This window comes from Lissotriton helveticus, chromosome 5_1, assembly GCF_964261635.1.
Source record: "Lissotriton helveticus chromosome 5_1, aLisHel1.1, whole genome shotgun sequence".
In the NCBI taxonomy this organism is placed as follows: domain Eukaryota; kingdom Metazoa; phylum Chordata; class Amphibia; order Caudata; family Salamandridae; genus Lissotriton; species Lissotriton helveticus.
The window spans coordinates 719,325,494-719,342,907 of NC_136065.1; the positions used below are offsets into that span (position 1 = coordinate 719,325,494).

At 46.1% G+C, this 17,414-nt stretch overlaps 1 protein-coding gene across 1 annotated transcript in view; it reads right to left on the reverse strand.

The window, feature by feature from the left end:
* The window catches only part of POLR3GL (RNA polymerase III subunit GL), a 184,086-nt gene that overhangs the window by 126,947 nt on the left and 39,725 nt on the right, over positions 1–17,414 (reverse strand). The window contains exon 2 of the mRNA XM_078643138.1: positions 2,118–2,305. Coding sequence (XP_078499264.1) covers positions 2,118–2,231 — 114 coding nt within the window. The 5' untranslated portion in view covers positions 2,232–2,305. The remainder of the gene's footprint in view (positions 1–2,117; positions 2,306–17,414) is intronic.

A 17,414-nucleotide genomic window follows, 5' to 3' on the forward strand; every position in this document is an offset into this window, starting at 1 on the left:
TCAAAAACAATACAAATAATATTTAATCTCCCACAGTACACATCACCAGCACAACTAAGGCTAGAGTTTGGCCTCCAAAAACAGAAATTAGCTCGAAAAGGAGTTTACAACAAATGCTGGCACAAGACAAAGGGAGCAGAGCACGGTTCTCTGAATTCAAACTTATGGAAGGAACTAGAAAGGAAAAAAAAAAAGACAGTCCCGCAATGATCTACCGCCAAGCGAAAATAAGTCCTCTTGCCCTACAAGACCTCTGGGAGCTTAGCGGGCCTCATAAAATCTTTAAGAAGCTTGTAAATAAAACAGTAAAGCTACTATCTCTGGAGGAAGACACGGGCACATTGACTAAGAGGGCTCACGGATGGTTCGTTATTCAGAGTTACACAAGGTCTGCTGTATTCGTGTATGGTAAAAAAGCCCAGCCCACTCCCTGCCTATATTTGTAATTGGATTGGCTTGTATCATTGTCCTTCATAAATGCTGGCTTCTGATTCATTAATAGGCTTGTTAGTCCCGCAATAGTACCGCCTTGTCTTCATTCATAACGTCCCGTGAGGACTGGCCCTTTTATTTCCGTTGTTACACAGTGAGTCTTTTTTAGTCTGTAACCACTATTTTCTTTGAATAAATTCTCCTAATGCAGGCACAACATGCTTTTCTGCAACATTCAGCACGCCTTGCGCGCTTTCACTTTCTAAGCCGCCCAGGACATGGTGGCCGCTTCTTTGAATAGGTCTTGCATTTACAAGAGTTTAAGCTTTTGGCATTGTACATGACATTGTCTTTTATTTATGTGTTAGTTATCAAAACCTATAAATAAAAGGCATTGTCATTTACAATGCCAATTGCTCAAACTCTCGCAAATGGGAGACCTATAGCATTTCAAATGCTTGTTTATTCTAGTGACAGCCTGCCATCTTTTGTACTGTGCTCAAATGTTTGTATTTGCTATAGGCCACTCACCACAGAGACCCAGCTATTTCATCTAACTCATGGAGTCAGTTCTAGTACTTTGGCACAATGTACTTTTATTGCAGCAATATGCATCAAGGTAAGATCATATTTCGATATACGCATTCGTGTCCCATCAGCTGAAAATCTGGCAGTCACTAATATTTTTTTTTATTCAGTTCCTTTGTTGCAGTGTGTGATTAATTCTTTGTTTTCATTATTTTGCTGTAACCCTCTTCAGATGTGAGCCTCACTTGTAAAGCAACCAAATCCGTCTGCTGTCACCTTGGCTCATCTGCGTCCACATTGCTGTCCAGCATACCAAAAGTCGAAGGGCCACTACCCTTCGTCGCTACTGTTCTGAAGAAGGTCCAGTGCAAGCATTATGGAGAAGCCTTTCTATTCACAAGGCGCCTCACTCATTGTCTCTCCACGATCTCTCTTGTGTCTACCATTCACATCACTTTAGTATAGCCATGACCAGCATTAAATGGTTAGAATGCTGCCAACAGCCCTAAGAAAATAAAACAACATTTCTGATGTGTATGTGGATTAAATAGTATGTCATTTTGTTTACTTTTTCTTGGCAGGTAAAATCTATCGTAGAGTTTTTTTGGTTAAGATCTCTTATGATCTCTTGTGATGAAAGCTTGCATTCTACAATTCCCGTTGTTTCATTGCGGTGTTTCAGGATGACAGAGGAATATGACAACAGAATCATTCATCCCAGAAGAGGTGTGGCGCCGCGGCCAGGGCGACTGACGCTGGAATCTGGGGACCACGGTTCGATCCCCGGCTCCGGCGGCAGGTTAGCCCAGCACCATGTGACTCTGGGCAATAGCTCACTTAATCTTCCCGACGGCCCCCAGCGCCTAGAGACCCTTTACAAATGTGGACTTTACTTCATACTTACCCCCATACACATTAAGTAAACCAAATTGTTGCAGGTTACTATACACATGAAGTTTTAGAATACTCAGTGAAGACCACAGGATTACGGAAAGCATTGAAAAAAAATAAAACTGGGGTGGGTCCGCTTGGCGCTGGGTGAACCAGAGTGTACGTTGGTATATGGCCTGGCACACTTGACCTATCAGCTTCAGCAAATGAGAAATTAAATGAGTTTTCTTTTAATTACACTTTTGCATCATCACTCGTACACTCACCGGGAACAAGGGTGGAGGCTGCAAGGTTGGAGGTGGCAAAGCATCTCCTTTGCCGATTCCCACTACTTCCACGTTAAAGGTCATCTGGCCACGCCCCCTTCCTCTGCCTGCCATGTTCAGCACTCTTAAAATTCTCTATTGATCTATTGGGTCTGCGATTCCCAAACGCAGGCCAATAGGGTCCAAAACTAAGAAAGAAGATAAAAATACAGTTAATTGTGTTAGCACTGTTGTTGTGATTGTTTTCCCCAAGACACTTTGCAACCATTCAGCCAATTAAATTATACGCAACTAAAGGGAGATGGATACGGACAAAATCAGTGCATTGAGTCAATTATAACAGGCCTAACAGTGAGACAGGTGGGTGTCCAGAAGGCAAGCTGGTATTGGTTTTTAAATGCTGCCAATCAACTTGACAAACGTCCGTTTTGGTGGCCACATGTACAACCAATTCACCACAGGTACTAAAAATTATGATATGGCAAACCTGGGCGGGGAATCTGGTTGTCAACAGGGGGAGAATGGATCCTCATAAGCTTGCTTTTCACCTGCTACTCAGGGAGATCTTTATTACTTTGATCTTTGCTTTGACCCATTTTAAGCATGGATGAATATAAAGACCAATTGTTCTAAATGTTGAAACCCGACTCCAAAATTTCTCAAAAATATAATTACATAAGGGTCAGGCAGAGGGATGGATAGAGGCAAAGTCTGCCTCTTTTTAGACAAGTTCGGAGAACAAGCAAGGGGAGCCATCACTATGGTACCCATCATCAGAAATGGAAGGATCTGGCGTCAGATCAAGCAGTTTTTTAACAGGTGGCCAACTAGTAAACGTGGTTGTCAGTCAAAACTAGGAAGAGTGTAGTTCACTGCCATAAGCACCAACCATGGTAATGAGAATAAGATGTACAGGTAAAAGTGAAGTAAATGTAGATGGAGTTGTAGTCGAGGAAATTTGTAAAGTTTAACGGTACCCCAAGGGCTTCTTAATAAGATCCAACCCTCTAAAAGAGAGTAACCTGACATCCAAGAGTTGAGATGATAATGACATTTAACTAAAAGAATACACTCATTAAGGGTTCTCTAGATCTCTAAAGCATTGCTGAACTCCAGAGCGAAAAGTAATCCTGTGAGCGATTTAAATGAACTCTTAGCGATTCACACAAGGCTAATATTAGGAATTTCGAGGCAAGATATATTTTCAGTAAATGTACAGCTTGGCAATAAAAACACAAAGGGACACACTCAGAGGGGTTGTGAATGAGACAATAAAAAGAAAAGGATCAATCTCCTGGAGTAGAGTTCCCAATATAACATATTCAATTGGCAAGCTGATATTTACAGTCTGGACTTTGCATGTAAGCTACCCCACTCTACTGACCAATTTGAGGAAAACTGTGATTATATAATGTATGGTACTGTTGGTAATGGGAACATCTGGCAAGTGCAATGCTACCCCTGTATTATGTGAAGAAGAGACAGTCAACCATGCCCATTTTAATATTATAATTGTATTCAACCGCTGATGTCTATATTGCAAAGCGCTGACACCCTCTAATGAAACAAACAATTTTTATTGCACTGGACTCATTTGTCTCCTGAAAGAAAAAGTATATATATATCAATAGAAAAAAAATCCTTGGAATCATGCAGGTATAATAAAAGTGGAATTGTGATTGAGGTTGGTTTCAAAGAGGTCTGGAGCTGTTCTCAGAGGTGCATAGTATTGTTGACCAGTAACTATCCTTATCGCCTGTCCACGTGCCACATATACAATAGGAGGCTGTCAGTCTGGAATAATGCTAATTTGGCTTTAAGGTAGAATTTTCATAAATATGAAAAGGGTGGGATGGCGCACAAAATTTGAAGGGTTATACATAGAGGCATTGAAGCACTTCATAGAACGCAACTCAACTAGGAAACAAAAATAAATAATAATAGTAGTTACATTTGTAAAGCGCCTGGTTACACTGAGGCCAGTGTGTTCCCCCTGCTACAGTAGCAGTAAAAAACAGCAACAATCAGCTAAACAGAACAAATTAGGAGGCAGGAAATAAGTGAGATTTTAGACCCTTCCGGAAGATAGATTCAGAACACTCCAGCCGGAGTGCCTGAGGGAGCGACTTCCACAGCTGGGCTGCCAGGTAGCAAAACGAACGACCGCCCATTATGGCTCTCTTGATTTTAGGGACATTCACCTTCCCTTTCCCGCTTGACCTTAACAGTCTAGTCGGAAGATAGAGAGTTAGAAAATCATGCAGGTAGCTGGGACCCTTCCTCTGTAATATCCGGTGACTCACACACAAGGCCTTGAACTTTACTCTCCCCCTGATGGGAAGCCAGTGTAGAGAGGCCAGCGCACCAGTGGCAGAGGCCCTCTTCGGGAGCATAAGACCTAGCCTTGCTGCTGCATTTTGGATGCACTGCAAACGTTGCAAACATCGGACAGTTGCACCCAGATACAGAAGGTTGCCGTAAACTAGGCGTGAGGTTACCAGAGCAACCTGTTTAAGATTTTTGTTCTCCATAATGCCTCAAGATCTCTTTTGGAGAAACTATGGATTATCGCAGTTGAAAGTGACTAAAGTTTGTTGAACTCAAATAGCACTAACACATAACAAAAATACAGCCCATCAAGTAACAGATCAAAATAACTTCACAAAAACTTCTACAACTTTTAAAGACAGTCTAAATAAAAGAACCTGAGAAGCAAAGTAATTTAAAAACACCAGGAATTACAGAGCTCTTTGCATGCTTGTGTTTTGGCATGGCACACTGCAATTTGTTTTACTAGGATACGGTCAGTAGGAAGAAGAATTCAAATTCCAGGAAAAAAGGAAGCAGTTTTAGACTACAGAGGATAATGACTGTTGAAGAGGAGTGTAGATTGTAGACTCACAACTTCACAATCCCCTGTGAAAAGTCCTAGTAATGTTTTTTTTTTAACAGTTTAGAGATATTCAACATTCCGAATTTTGACAAAACAAATTTCATAATAAACTTATTTCAAAACATGAATCACTTCTCACTGTTAACAGTCCAAAAATAGATGTACAGATGTTCCCCAAAATTATGCCCAATCGTCCCAGGGCCTGTACTTTCAGTTTGGCAGCACATAATTTCATCAAAGGCAGTTGAGAACAGTTCTGTGAGAATGTTAGTATTATCTAAATTTTTTCCACTTTCTACGGGTTCCCTTGGTTTCGAGAGAAAGTTAAAAGTGCAATCTGACTATGAGGCAGGGGAGGGTGGATGAAAAAGAAAATATGAGACGAATGGATCCATGGTCACTGAAATGGGAGTTGAGAATCTCAAATTTGGGGGCGTGGCTTGGACGCGTAGAGGAATGGCTGCTTGATCTCGCAGCTCCGCCGACCGAGCAAATAAATTCGCTAATTATCGGCTTTTCTGGAGTGTAACCTCGGACCTTCCCCCCCAGGATAACAGCACGTAGACAGGGCAACTACCTGGCAGCGGAAAAAAGGATCGAGCTGCGAGCCAGAGTGCAGAAACTGCGGACTACCGGCGGGCCGGGCTGAGGCCTAGTTGCAGTGCAGAAGCCGGGGGCTCGCGTAACTCATCGGCCCGGACAGGCGCAGCAAGACGCCGCGGAGCAAAGGCGCCAGGCGGGAGGGGCCTGTATGCGAATACCACAGTCACTCGCCAGACTGCGTGAGGCACAGGCTTGCCTGTGTGGACGCTTCGCAGCTCCTAAGGAGGAATATTTGGAGGTGATATCCCGGCGCTGAGGCACACCACGAGGACGAACTGCCGCGGGACGGCCACAACGGTCCGTTCGGGGACCGGCCCGGTAAGGACCAGACGGGTAGTGAGAGGAGGGAGGCTGGACCCTGATCTGGACAGTGGCGCCTAAGAATTCATATCAACGCAGTACCCTAGCGGGCGGCCATGCTGGTCGATTAGCGGCGCTTGCTCACAGCCTGACCCACATTGCCAGTAACCCTCGCTCAGCCATTGCCTGGGGCCACGTGTCACCCGCCGCAGAGGGAAGAAGGGTGAGACATTGAACCGGCGCTGACGGCAGCGGAGACCAGCAGCGTCCGCCTTAGGCACCAGCGACAGTGTGGTAGTGAAGAGTGGCGGGACGAGGGAGGCCATTTTGTCCTGCTCTGACCCCAGTGCCATACCCTGCTGCTACGGCCTGGGACCAAGTTGAAGCCTAGTGGTAACTACGATATCTGTGGGGGCTGTCTGGACCTTGCGGCACTACGTCGGAGACAGTTTCCCTCGGGTGGCCCCGGGGACATATCGGAAATTGGACTGATTGGCGCGAAACCTCTCGCCACTGCAAATCCAATCGACGAGAAGTGTACCGATTACTAGTGTGCGACACTGATAGTGGGCTGCGGCGACTCCATCGTTCCCCCCCTTGCTGTCGCGGTCGGAGCTAGGTATGGGGAAACCGGACACGAGGCAGCCACGGCTGACGTTTGACAAGACCAAGCCGAAGGCTGCTGGACAGGACCAGTCGGAGGATGACGCCGCGAAGAGTGACCAGGCTGGCTCGCAAAATGCGGAGATAAAATCCATGTTCCAGGAACTAAAAACAAGGCTACAGGGCATAGACCACAAGATGGACGACTTGGCAGCCCGCATGGACAGTCTCACCAGGCGGATGGATAAACAAGACGGCAGAGTGGGTGTGCTGGAAACGCGAGTGACCGAAACGGAGGAGAGTCAAACTGCTATGGACAAAAACATGCGCGGCAAGGACAAGGTTCTGTCGTTAATCCAGCAAAAGAACGAAGATTTAGAGGCCCGCTCGAGACGCAACAACGTCCGCATCACGGGTGTGGCGGAATCGACAAACATTACGAAAATGGAACTGTATGTTGAGACAATGATGTCGGAACTTTTTGGTGAGGGACTCTCTCAAATGTTCCTAGTTGAGAGGGCACACAGAACCTTGGGCCCCCAGCCTAAGCCAGGTGCCACACCAAGAGCAATAATTGCGCGTATCCTGAACTATAGGGACCGTGATACCATTTTGCGCATGGCAAGGGACACGAAAGATCTACAATATCAGGGCAATCACATCTCGATATTGCTGGACTTTACCATGCAGGTCCAGGCAGCCAGGAGAGAGTTCGTACCGGCTAAAAAGATATTCCAGCAGATCGGCACTAAGTACTCGCTCATTTACCCTGCGAAACTGAGGGTACAGGGCCCTGGCAAACCTTCCTTTTTTGTGGACGCAAAGGCGGCATTGAAATATGCCAAGCAACTGGCACAGGACCAGAAAAACCAGATGCCATCTGGAGAGCCGCAGGCGCAGGCTGGGTTGAGTGACATTGAGTGACGGTAGATATGAACATATGTACGTCTGTTGCACCTCCGTGATCATGGATGCCGGAAGGAGGGAATGTCGACCTGAGACCCCACAGAGCTGCCCTATACAGATAAGTGAACAAGCGAAGATCCATGTAGGAGGGTGGGAGGGTCCTTGAGAGAACACTGCTAGGCTGGCGCTCGGTCGCCCTGGCAAAAGTACAGGGTTAGTGGGTGTCCGACCTGCGTTCCGCAAGGGATGATTCCCATTGACTCGTTCTTGATGCAGAGCCCTACAGGGTGCTTGAACTTTGGATGGGAGGTGGGGGGGGAGATCTGCACGACCTGATTGGGGGGTTGGAGCGGGAGGGGGCAGGGGTGGTTTGTGGTTGAGTTATAATGTTGACTTTTGTTGCAATGTGAGTGATATGAAGCATACAGCCATTACCAGCACTGAACTATGCAATGGGCACCATGGGTTACTGAACTGGCAGAGATATCAGTTGGCATGCCAATCTAGATCGGGTGTGACTGTGGTCCGGACTGTCGCCACTCCGTTTGTGCGGAGACAAGTCTCTATTTTGACGTATGAATCAGCTACAGGGAGAGAAATGTACCTTTTGGCAATGTAACTATGGCTCAAATTAAACTGTTAACCTGGAATGTACGTGGCATGAATGACAGGCGCAAGGCCAGATTGGTCCAAGCCTATCTACTTAGAAAAGCCATAGACATATGTTTCCTACAGGAGGCCCACCTGACGACTAACGCTACCACTGTGCTCCGGCACAGTAGATGGGGGGAGGTTGTACATGCGTCCTATTCAAATTACTCACGGGGGGTGGCGATACTGGTTAGAAGAGGCCTACATTGGAAAACGTCAGAGGTGGTACAAGATGCTGAGGGAAGGTTCATACTTCTGGTGGGGACATTATGTGGCATACGAATGATACTGGTGAATGTGTATGGCCCGAATGATGATAATCCTGAGTTCTATAGTGACCTCTGGTACAAGATACAGACCCGTGGTCAGGCTGCGGTTGTTTGGGGTGGGGATTATAATGTTGTGTTGTCAGACATCTTAGACAGGCAGGGGACGACCAGGGAACATCACCCTAAAGCAGCGGCTGCACTTTGTGAAATCATATCTGATGCGCAATTGGTTGATTCATGGAGGGTACTGCACCCCGAGGCCCGTGAGGGCACTTGCCTAACGCTACATAGGGCTGCGTGGTCCAGACTGGACTACTGGCTACTATCAAGGGATATCCACGCACTGACAACTGAAGTGACGCACCTGCCGAGATCACTTTCAGATCATGCCCCGGTCTGTCTGATACTGTCCACCCCGGCGCAGTACGTTCAGCCTTTCAGTTGGAGGTTCCCCTCCCGGGCTCTCCGTGATCAGGTTTTCAAGCATGAGCTGAGGGAAAAACTGGAGGAGTACTTTGAACTGAATGATGGCTCGGTAGACTCCCCGGGCACACTCTGGGAGGCATGTAAAGTGGTGACGAGGGGATACTGCATGTCTCTGAAAACAGGGGTGCTTAGATCCGTAAGGGACACCCTACATACACTAGAAACTGAATTAGCAGCTCTCGAGGCTCAGTTAAAAGATGCACCAACAGATAGGATCCGGGCTGATTTTAGAGCGAAACTCACACAATACCAAGAGGAGGCAGACAGGGAGGTGTCATTTCTGGCGAAAGATGGTCAGGCCCTAGGATACGGAGAGGGAGACCGAGCAGGTCGAACCTTGGCCAACATGCTTCGCTCACCGAGGGGGGCAGACTATGTCTTAGAACTTAGAAATGAAGGAGGAGACACGGTCAGAGAACCCCAGGCCATACTCGGGGTCATGACTGATTACTACCAAACACTCTACACATCCAAGATCACACCGGATGACCAAACACTCACAGACTACCTAGACACAATTGCTTTAGCTTGGTTCAACAATGGGGCCAGAGAATATATGGACTTACCGTTCACACAAGAGGACATAAGAGCAATAATAGCAAGTCTGCCGCCTGGTAAAGCACCAGGACCAGACGGACTGACGGCAGACTTTTACAAGGAGTATGCGGACATTTTGGTACCCAGACTTCACACGGTCTTCGAGGAGACGGTAGAAACAGAGATACTCCCACAATCCATGCGTGAGGCGATGATCATTACCCTGCTAAAGCCTGACAAAGATCCCACAAATCCGGACTCCTACCGTCCGCTTTCGCTCATAAATATAGATGCTAAAATCTATGCGAAACTGCTGGCGGACCGTCTCAAATACATGCTGCCACACATAGCGCTTTCTGACCATACGGGATTTGTCCTGGAGAGGTCCACTTCACATAATCTGAGAGTCAGGCTACGGCCGCGCTACTGGATGCGACCAAAGCATTCGACTCGCTAGAATATAAGTTTCTGCTCACACTCTTTACCCGAATGGGATTCAGTCCACTGTTTGCCAAACGCATTGGCATTCTATATAATAACCCGACCGCTAGAGTTCGGGTGAATGGACAGACTTCGGCCCCTATCCTCATTACGAGAGGCACCAGACAGGGATGTCCGCTGTCTCCTCTGCTATTCGCTATAGCTACAGAACCACTAGCGGCACGCATGCGACAACACCATACCCAGCGAAGCATTGGCTTCACGTCGCGAGGTCTGCTTCTCTCTCTATATGCAGATGACGTTACAATCTACATGATGAATCCAACGGAAAACTTCGACCCGCTGATGAGGGAAGTACTTCGATATAGTGGCCTTACTGGGATCAATATCAATTGGTCAAAGTCCACTATGTTGCCGTTGACGGACGGCACGACCAAATGCCACACTGAATTTCCGATCGACTGGGTAGTGGACGACGTCAAATACCTGGGTATTAAAGTGAGCCGCTCTATACAGGACACCTGGCTTTCCAACTTCGGGGTGGCGATGGACTGGCTGGAATGCAAGGTCAAAAAATGGAAGACTCTACCACTTTCACTGACGGGCCGCATAGCCGTTGCCAAAATTCCTCTATCTGTTCATGAACATACCCCTGCCTCTAACGATGGCGTTTTTCCGTCGGCTTAGGTCTGCTATCATCGAACTGGTCTGGGCGGGTAAGCAGCCTAGAGTGGCCTGGAACCTTCTTACTCTTCCGTTCCATCAGGGGGGCCTGGCTGCGCCAGATTTTGAGCTATATGCGTATAGTGCGCAGGCCCAATACTTGTATTACTGGCACCACCCGATCCCGTATCAACCGCACGTGGCCATAGAAACAGACGTGGCAGCCCCCTGCCCCCTTAAGGCTGCGGTATACAAAAAATATAAAAGGTCTCAGGAGGACATTGACACCGTGGAAGTGGTACGCTGGGCTTGGGCGGGTATTGCCAAACGAGCAGGCGTAAGCGAGCTGTATGCCCCGAGCATGCCACTAGATGGCAACCCACTGCTGGGACCGCTCATGGACGCGGCGGTAGTCCGCAGGGCTAGTGATCGAAGCCTGAAGGTAGCGGGCGACTTGTACCCGGACGACGTTTTTATTGCACTGCAAGACATGACTGAGTCCACTGACCCGACCGCCTCGGAACTCTTACTGTATTACCAATTACGTGCTGCGTGCAAGCATAGATATCCTGTCTTCCCTGAGGTGCCGCCGACGCTAGCGGCATTGGAGGACATACTATCGAATGCCTCCTCGCATAAATTGATCACGCGAATATACAAGACTACACAGAACACGTCACCTGTCCCACATGCTGACTCACGGGTGGCCTGGGAGAGGGAGGCGGGTATCAGCATAACGGAAAAACAATTGACATTTTGCTGCACACAACTACAACACCTTTCCCCCAACTACAGGCTGCGGCTCATCCACTTCAACTATTTGCACAGAACGTACCGCACACCCATACAACTGGTCAAAATGGGACTGACGTCTGAAGCCACTTGTTGGAGGTGTGGTGCGAGGGAGGCTACGTTCTATCACCTGGCTTGGGACTGTGGCCCAATACGTACATACTGGGAGACAATTTTTTGAAACATAGGGCAGATAGTGGGTACACACATGGGCCCGGACCCACTGGTTGCGTTACTGGGATTTGTGTTGCCTATACCTAGTGCATCCCGGAAGCTGGCAGCCCTACTGCTATTACTTGCCAAGCGACAAATAGCTCTTAAATGGAAGCAAAAGGCTCCGCCTACAACATCCGGATGGGTAAAATCTGCACTGTACTGCAAGGACCAGCTATCCGCATATTGGGAACTGATGCCAATGCGATCCAGGCCGACCGATATCTGGCAACCATTGGTGGACTGGCTGGCTAATTCGGAAGGTAGTGAAAGTGACTGAGGGAGGCGGGTGGGGCGAATCTGGAGGGTTGGTGTGGGTGGTTCGAGGGGTATGCTCAACGTTTTAACCCAGTTGCTGATAGCAGCGGAACTCAGGGATGTACAATTGGATCAATATATGCTATTTTTGTGACAATCACTCATGTGTGTTATTGCTAGTTGACAAGTTCTGCAATATGTAACTAATCTGCACGAATGTACACCTACTGATATCTGGACGTGAAATGCAATGTAATTGAGCTGCCTGCCTCCGGGTTGTTGGCTAAATAGCGGTGTACTCAATACTGATAACAATAAAGGTTTTGAAAAATAAAAAAAAAAAGAATCTCAAATTTACTTTAAAAAGGGATCAAGGAAGTAGAGACTAAATAAAATATGATCACTAGCGCTCCCCTTCCCACATTAGTCACGGTATGATCGATCGTCAACATCGTCCCGAATTTCAGATGCAAATTAGAGGTTGCTTGTCAGCAATAACCTGGTCAATGCTTCTCAGTAGGGAGAGTGGTAATAGTGTGTCACCTTATCGTCCTGCCTATCTACAATCCCATACACCCGACTCCTACCAAGAGTGCATTTAGGAATATTAAAATTACCTGCCCATATTTTTGAGATACCATTGCACTCTTTACCTATTAAATATAGAATAGGAGACCCCAGGGCCTCAATAACATTCAGCGGTTGGGAAGAAGAGAAATTATAATAGCAATTTACTAAAAGTATATTAAGATCTGTTGTGAAGGAAAGCCGCAGGATTTCATAATGGGGGTTTGTAAATAACTCTCCAATAGATGGATTCCTATGCCTAGTTGATATAAAAACAGCTGGCCTGCCTTGTCCCTACACGCAGAAGAAGAGACTGCTGAAGAACAAAAGAATCTAAACCCATCTACTGTAATCTTTTCAAAAACCCAGATTTCTTGGCAACAAATGGCATCAAAGGAATCTGTAATAAACCACTAATCAGAATTACTCGTCTTAGAACGTAGTCCCGCCACATTACAGGAAATAAAAGCTAGATCGTCATTACAATTTGTGCCAACATAGTTTCTTTTTATCAAAATGTCACTTTGAGTCGTACTAAATGACTCGGTTCAAGGAGTTTCAACACCAGGTTTCCAAGCCAAAGGATTAAAGAATAAGTCATTATGTCCAGAGCCATCCTTGGGCCTCATTACAAGCCAGCAGGTCCTAAACATATGAAGAGGCGGGGACAAATGAATAAGATCCAGAGTCCTTTTTCTTCAGGTGGGGAAAATATTGAAATAGAAGCAGTTGGATGTGACAAAATATCTCCTTGAGTCGGGCATTGATGATCTAGATAGTATTCAGATCAATCAATTGCATCCAAATCACAAAGTGGCTGAAATCTATTAGTAGGTGGAATTACACACAGAACCCCTCCTACAGCCAGAGGCGGAAGGGAGGGCCCATGCCCTGTCCCCCTGGTGTTAATGGCTCAAGGGCAGTAAAAGGTACAATAGAAAGGATAGCAGGCAAATTATTTGGACCTTGCCAGCACAGAATTTATCAATTGGCATGCCAGTTCCGGATCTGTGCAAGCCACTACTATGCAATCCCGCTCTATCGACTTTGTGGGCCCACCCAACCTACCCTCCTCAAAAGGATCTCTTGATATTCTTTGATGAAACACTCAGAGTTTTTTGTCGGCCAATAACAAGTTTTTTTTTTTTTTTTTATTCTTTATAATTTTCTTCCCTATCCCCTGGAACAGGTAGCACCCCTACTATTACTGTCACATATGGACAACATGCTGGCAGAAGATTTAAAATCTGCTGGGAGTGTCGATCTTTGATTTGTCCAAATTTCCATCTGGGATCTTTCAAATGAGGCTGGAATATTTGAATCCGTAAATGAGGAGAAGGAACGGGGATACAGGTTGCCCTCTTAGAGCTCTGATGTAAATGGACCTGGCTTTTGGCACTACTCCGGGCAATACCCTGTGATATAACATTAGGAGAAAAAGAAGAAGAATTAGAGGGCGACAAAAGTTCACTGGATTCATCGCTAACTGAGATTTTAACATGGTTCCTATATCCAGAATCATTTTTTCTATCCAAAATAGGCAATATGGCGGTAGTAAACATAATTTTAATATGGTCCAAGAGCCCAACCATTGGGGATTTAATTCCTCTTAAGTTGTAGTAGTACTAACGAGGGGAGCCACAAACTGAGTTCTCGGTCCCCACAGATGATACGGTACCCTTATAAAAAAAACATGCAATAATTGGTTGAATTGGGGCCTAACTTACCCTTTGCTTTCTTTTTCGCCATGGGTTCATTGCTAATAATACTCAATGAAAGATCAGAGTCCGCCATGGTTGGACCTAAACTGCTCCCCGACAAATCTGAACAAAAGGGATGATCTCCTGTAGAGTTGATGCATTCGCCCCCACAGCTGAAAAGGTACCAATAGTGTCACAATGAAATGTATTAAGTTGTGGAGTGACAAGACTCAAGTACTCCCGCAAGTCCAGTGATAGTCCCCTCTCAACCTGCTCTTTATCCTTTGAGATCAGCTAACAGCTCAATTAAGAAAAGCATCCAGGAGTAGTGCCTGTTTGTGGCTGGCCGGAACCAGGCTGTTTGTCCTTCCCTGACCGTAATTTGGGTTTTACCATTTTTACAAGCTGAAATAACAAAGATATAAAATATGACTCACCACAGGAACTAGAGTGTCTCGGAGGCAGACCAAAGTGGGTGGCCCAGCCTTTTCCGGCTGATGACGGGCTAAGAAGGGTCCACACTTGGCCCAGGCTTAACCTGGGCATGTCTCCCAGTAAAAGCGGTGGCCCTATGAGCGCTTCAGGGTGCTCCTACCCCCGCCACAGCTGGAGTGTGTTGGCAGTGATCCCTGGGACAGCGAGTCCCACCAGGGAAAGAAGCAGCACTCGGCACGTATGCCTTCCGCGCCGCGGGAAGAGTGTTGGCACATGAGCGCTTCAAGGTACTTCTCCCCACTGTCTCTGCTGGACCGTGTCAACGGTGTTCCCTGGGACAGTGAGTCCCACCACGGAAAAAAGCAGCAAGCGCGAAGAGTGCGTCCTGGACCGCGAGAGTGTTGGCGCTATGAGCGCTTCAGGGTGCTCCTCCCCTTTGCCTCACCTGGAGCGTGTTGGTGGTGTTCCCTGGAACAGCAAGTACCACCAGGGAGAGAAGCAGCAAGAAGGCGTCCCCACCATGTGAGTCACCTCCCAACAGTACTGTACACAGACTTCGTTCTCAGAGTTCTAAAGTGGACTGCTGCCCAGAAGCACCTTGCACCCAAAGCTTTAGCAGTGACTTACACTTGTAAGCTTCCTCTGCCATTGACCGGTCATCATGAGCGCCCTTAAAGCATTAATATACTTTTCCACTCAAGCAGATCCTTTAGCATGCTAGTAACCAAATGTGCCAGTACAGTGGCTTAATGCCGATCTTGTGGGTGTAGGGTTATAGAAAACTGTTAAATTGAGTGTTAGGCTACTCCTCGTTGTACCTTGCCAGTTAGGATATTGTTTTAGATGGGTGCTGCTTGAGAAACAGACATACATAGACAGTTCTCCTTCACATATTTCCCGGCCTGTGACATAGGTCCTCAGCTGTGTTATAGGCCCATAGTACTTTTACATTCTCACAATAGTGCCATATTACTTCTTCAGGACTCCAGCAATGCCACAGCTTCAGGACCATGCAGAATGAGCTTCTCCAAGTCATTGCGGCAAAAGAAGGCTCTCTTCGATGCCATAATTGCTAAATGGACTTACCACCATGATTTTTCTCTAGAAATACTGTACTATTCGTACATGACTGGTGAGCTTCACCAGGCAGCACACTTTCGCATACCTGACAACTCTCCGACTTTAGGTAAGAGGCCACCCAAATTACAAAAAGTGAAAATTATGTTGCTATGTTACTTCTCAATTATAACGTTCCGCACTCCAAACGTTGTTAGGGAAATTCATTTACCCCTCATATTTTCAAAAAATGGCATGTATACTCTGGCTGCACAGGTCCCCTTCACCGAAGCACCCTTAACTAGTGAGTTTTGGTCTGTAAAAAGTGTTTAACTATGTACAAAATGTTTGGTTTGTCGCTGTGTTATAACCAGGAGCACAGGAATTATGCAATCCTGTGGCTGCAGAATTTTCAGCATAATTAAGAATTTGCCCTAAAATCTATCCTGTCGCATAATTTGCAGATTTTAGTAAAAAATTAGCTACAAGCTTGAAAAAAAATCGAAAGTTTGCTACAATAAAGTTTCACAACGAAGGTTGACTGGTTATATTTAGTTGCTTATGGTTGTATTTTCATTTTCAAATGGTACTGGTGAAACCGTAGCCCAGGCGTGTAAAAATGGCTGAATACTACAGTATTTGTATGTGTATGTGTATTAACGCGTGTGTCTGCATTTGCTTCTTTCTTATGTATATATTGCTCATGCATATTCTTGTTATTTGTATTACGTAACATTAGCCCTGTGGAAGATGGCAGCAATGGACGCTAGTCCGAAAGGCAACCTTTCACATAACTGTATTTAGTGATACGCTGCCGAAAGATCAATACTTGAAAACCACCCCGCAGCAAGGCTAACATTTCTGAAAGTTTGGGTTGGAAATTTGCTCCCAACAATGTTGTTATTTAAGTGGCGCGAGTCTATGCATAATCTTATCTTCCCATTACTCCATCTTGCAATCCTAACCAGAAAAACCCACTCTGAGGACTCAATAGGCTCAATTATGTCTGCTGTAACTACTTTGTCCAATTCCTTTTCCACTTCTTCCCAGAGAGAAATCAGAATATTCCTCACTTGGTGCATCTTAGGACATGCATCCTTTTTCCAAATTATAGCATGCTCAAAGTTCTTGAGTTTACCACCCAAACCACTGAACACATCTGGGAATTCCTTTAAAACGTCTGCACCAATAATTTCAAACTCCCCCATTATCATGACAGTGTCTGGATTGTTTGTCTTCAAGAAAATGTCTAGCTCTCCTTAATCCATCCAACCCAGAACAGAGGGACCCTTCCTTGAAATATAAAACTTCCCACAAGACTCTCTATTTTTAAACCTGAAAACTATAGGTCTGTACCCAATAATGTCTATTTTTTCCCTTGAAAATCTTTCTAGGTGAATATCTGTTTTGTAAAAGATTCTCTCCTACCAGGTTGACAAACTTAGTTCTTCATATATATTCAGTAACAATTGTATAAGGAAATCCAGAGTCCGCGTACATCATGTACATCGACACCTCCAATCATCCTCAAACAAAGGTTTGTTCCTTCCACCTGCGCTTCAGTCTTTAAAATTCAAAATGAACAATTCCTTGAACTCAAAACTCTCCGTATACTCATCAGAATCATAAATAGTATGGGGCTTAATACAATGTTGGTCTTATTTTCCTCCGACCAACACCATGTTGGAAACGGGACAGACCAACCTCTGGTTGGCGGTCCCCACTGCCGGATTACGATGCAACCACACATGGTGCGGTTGCACTCCCACATTTCCTTTTGGGATCACGTGCTACAGCCATAAACCGGCCGTAGCACAAGCTCCCATAGGGAAATGGGAGGTTGTGTTCATCCATGCACCACGTGCCAGGCATCTCAGGGTGCCTGCCACACTATGCAGGGATCAAAAACGAGGCGCCATAGGTG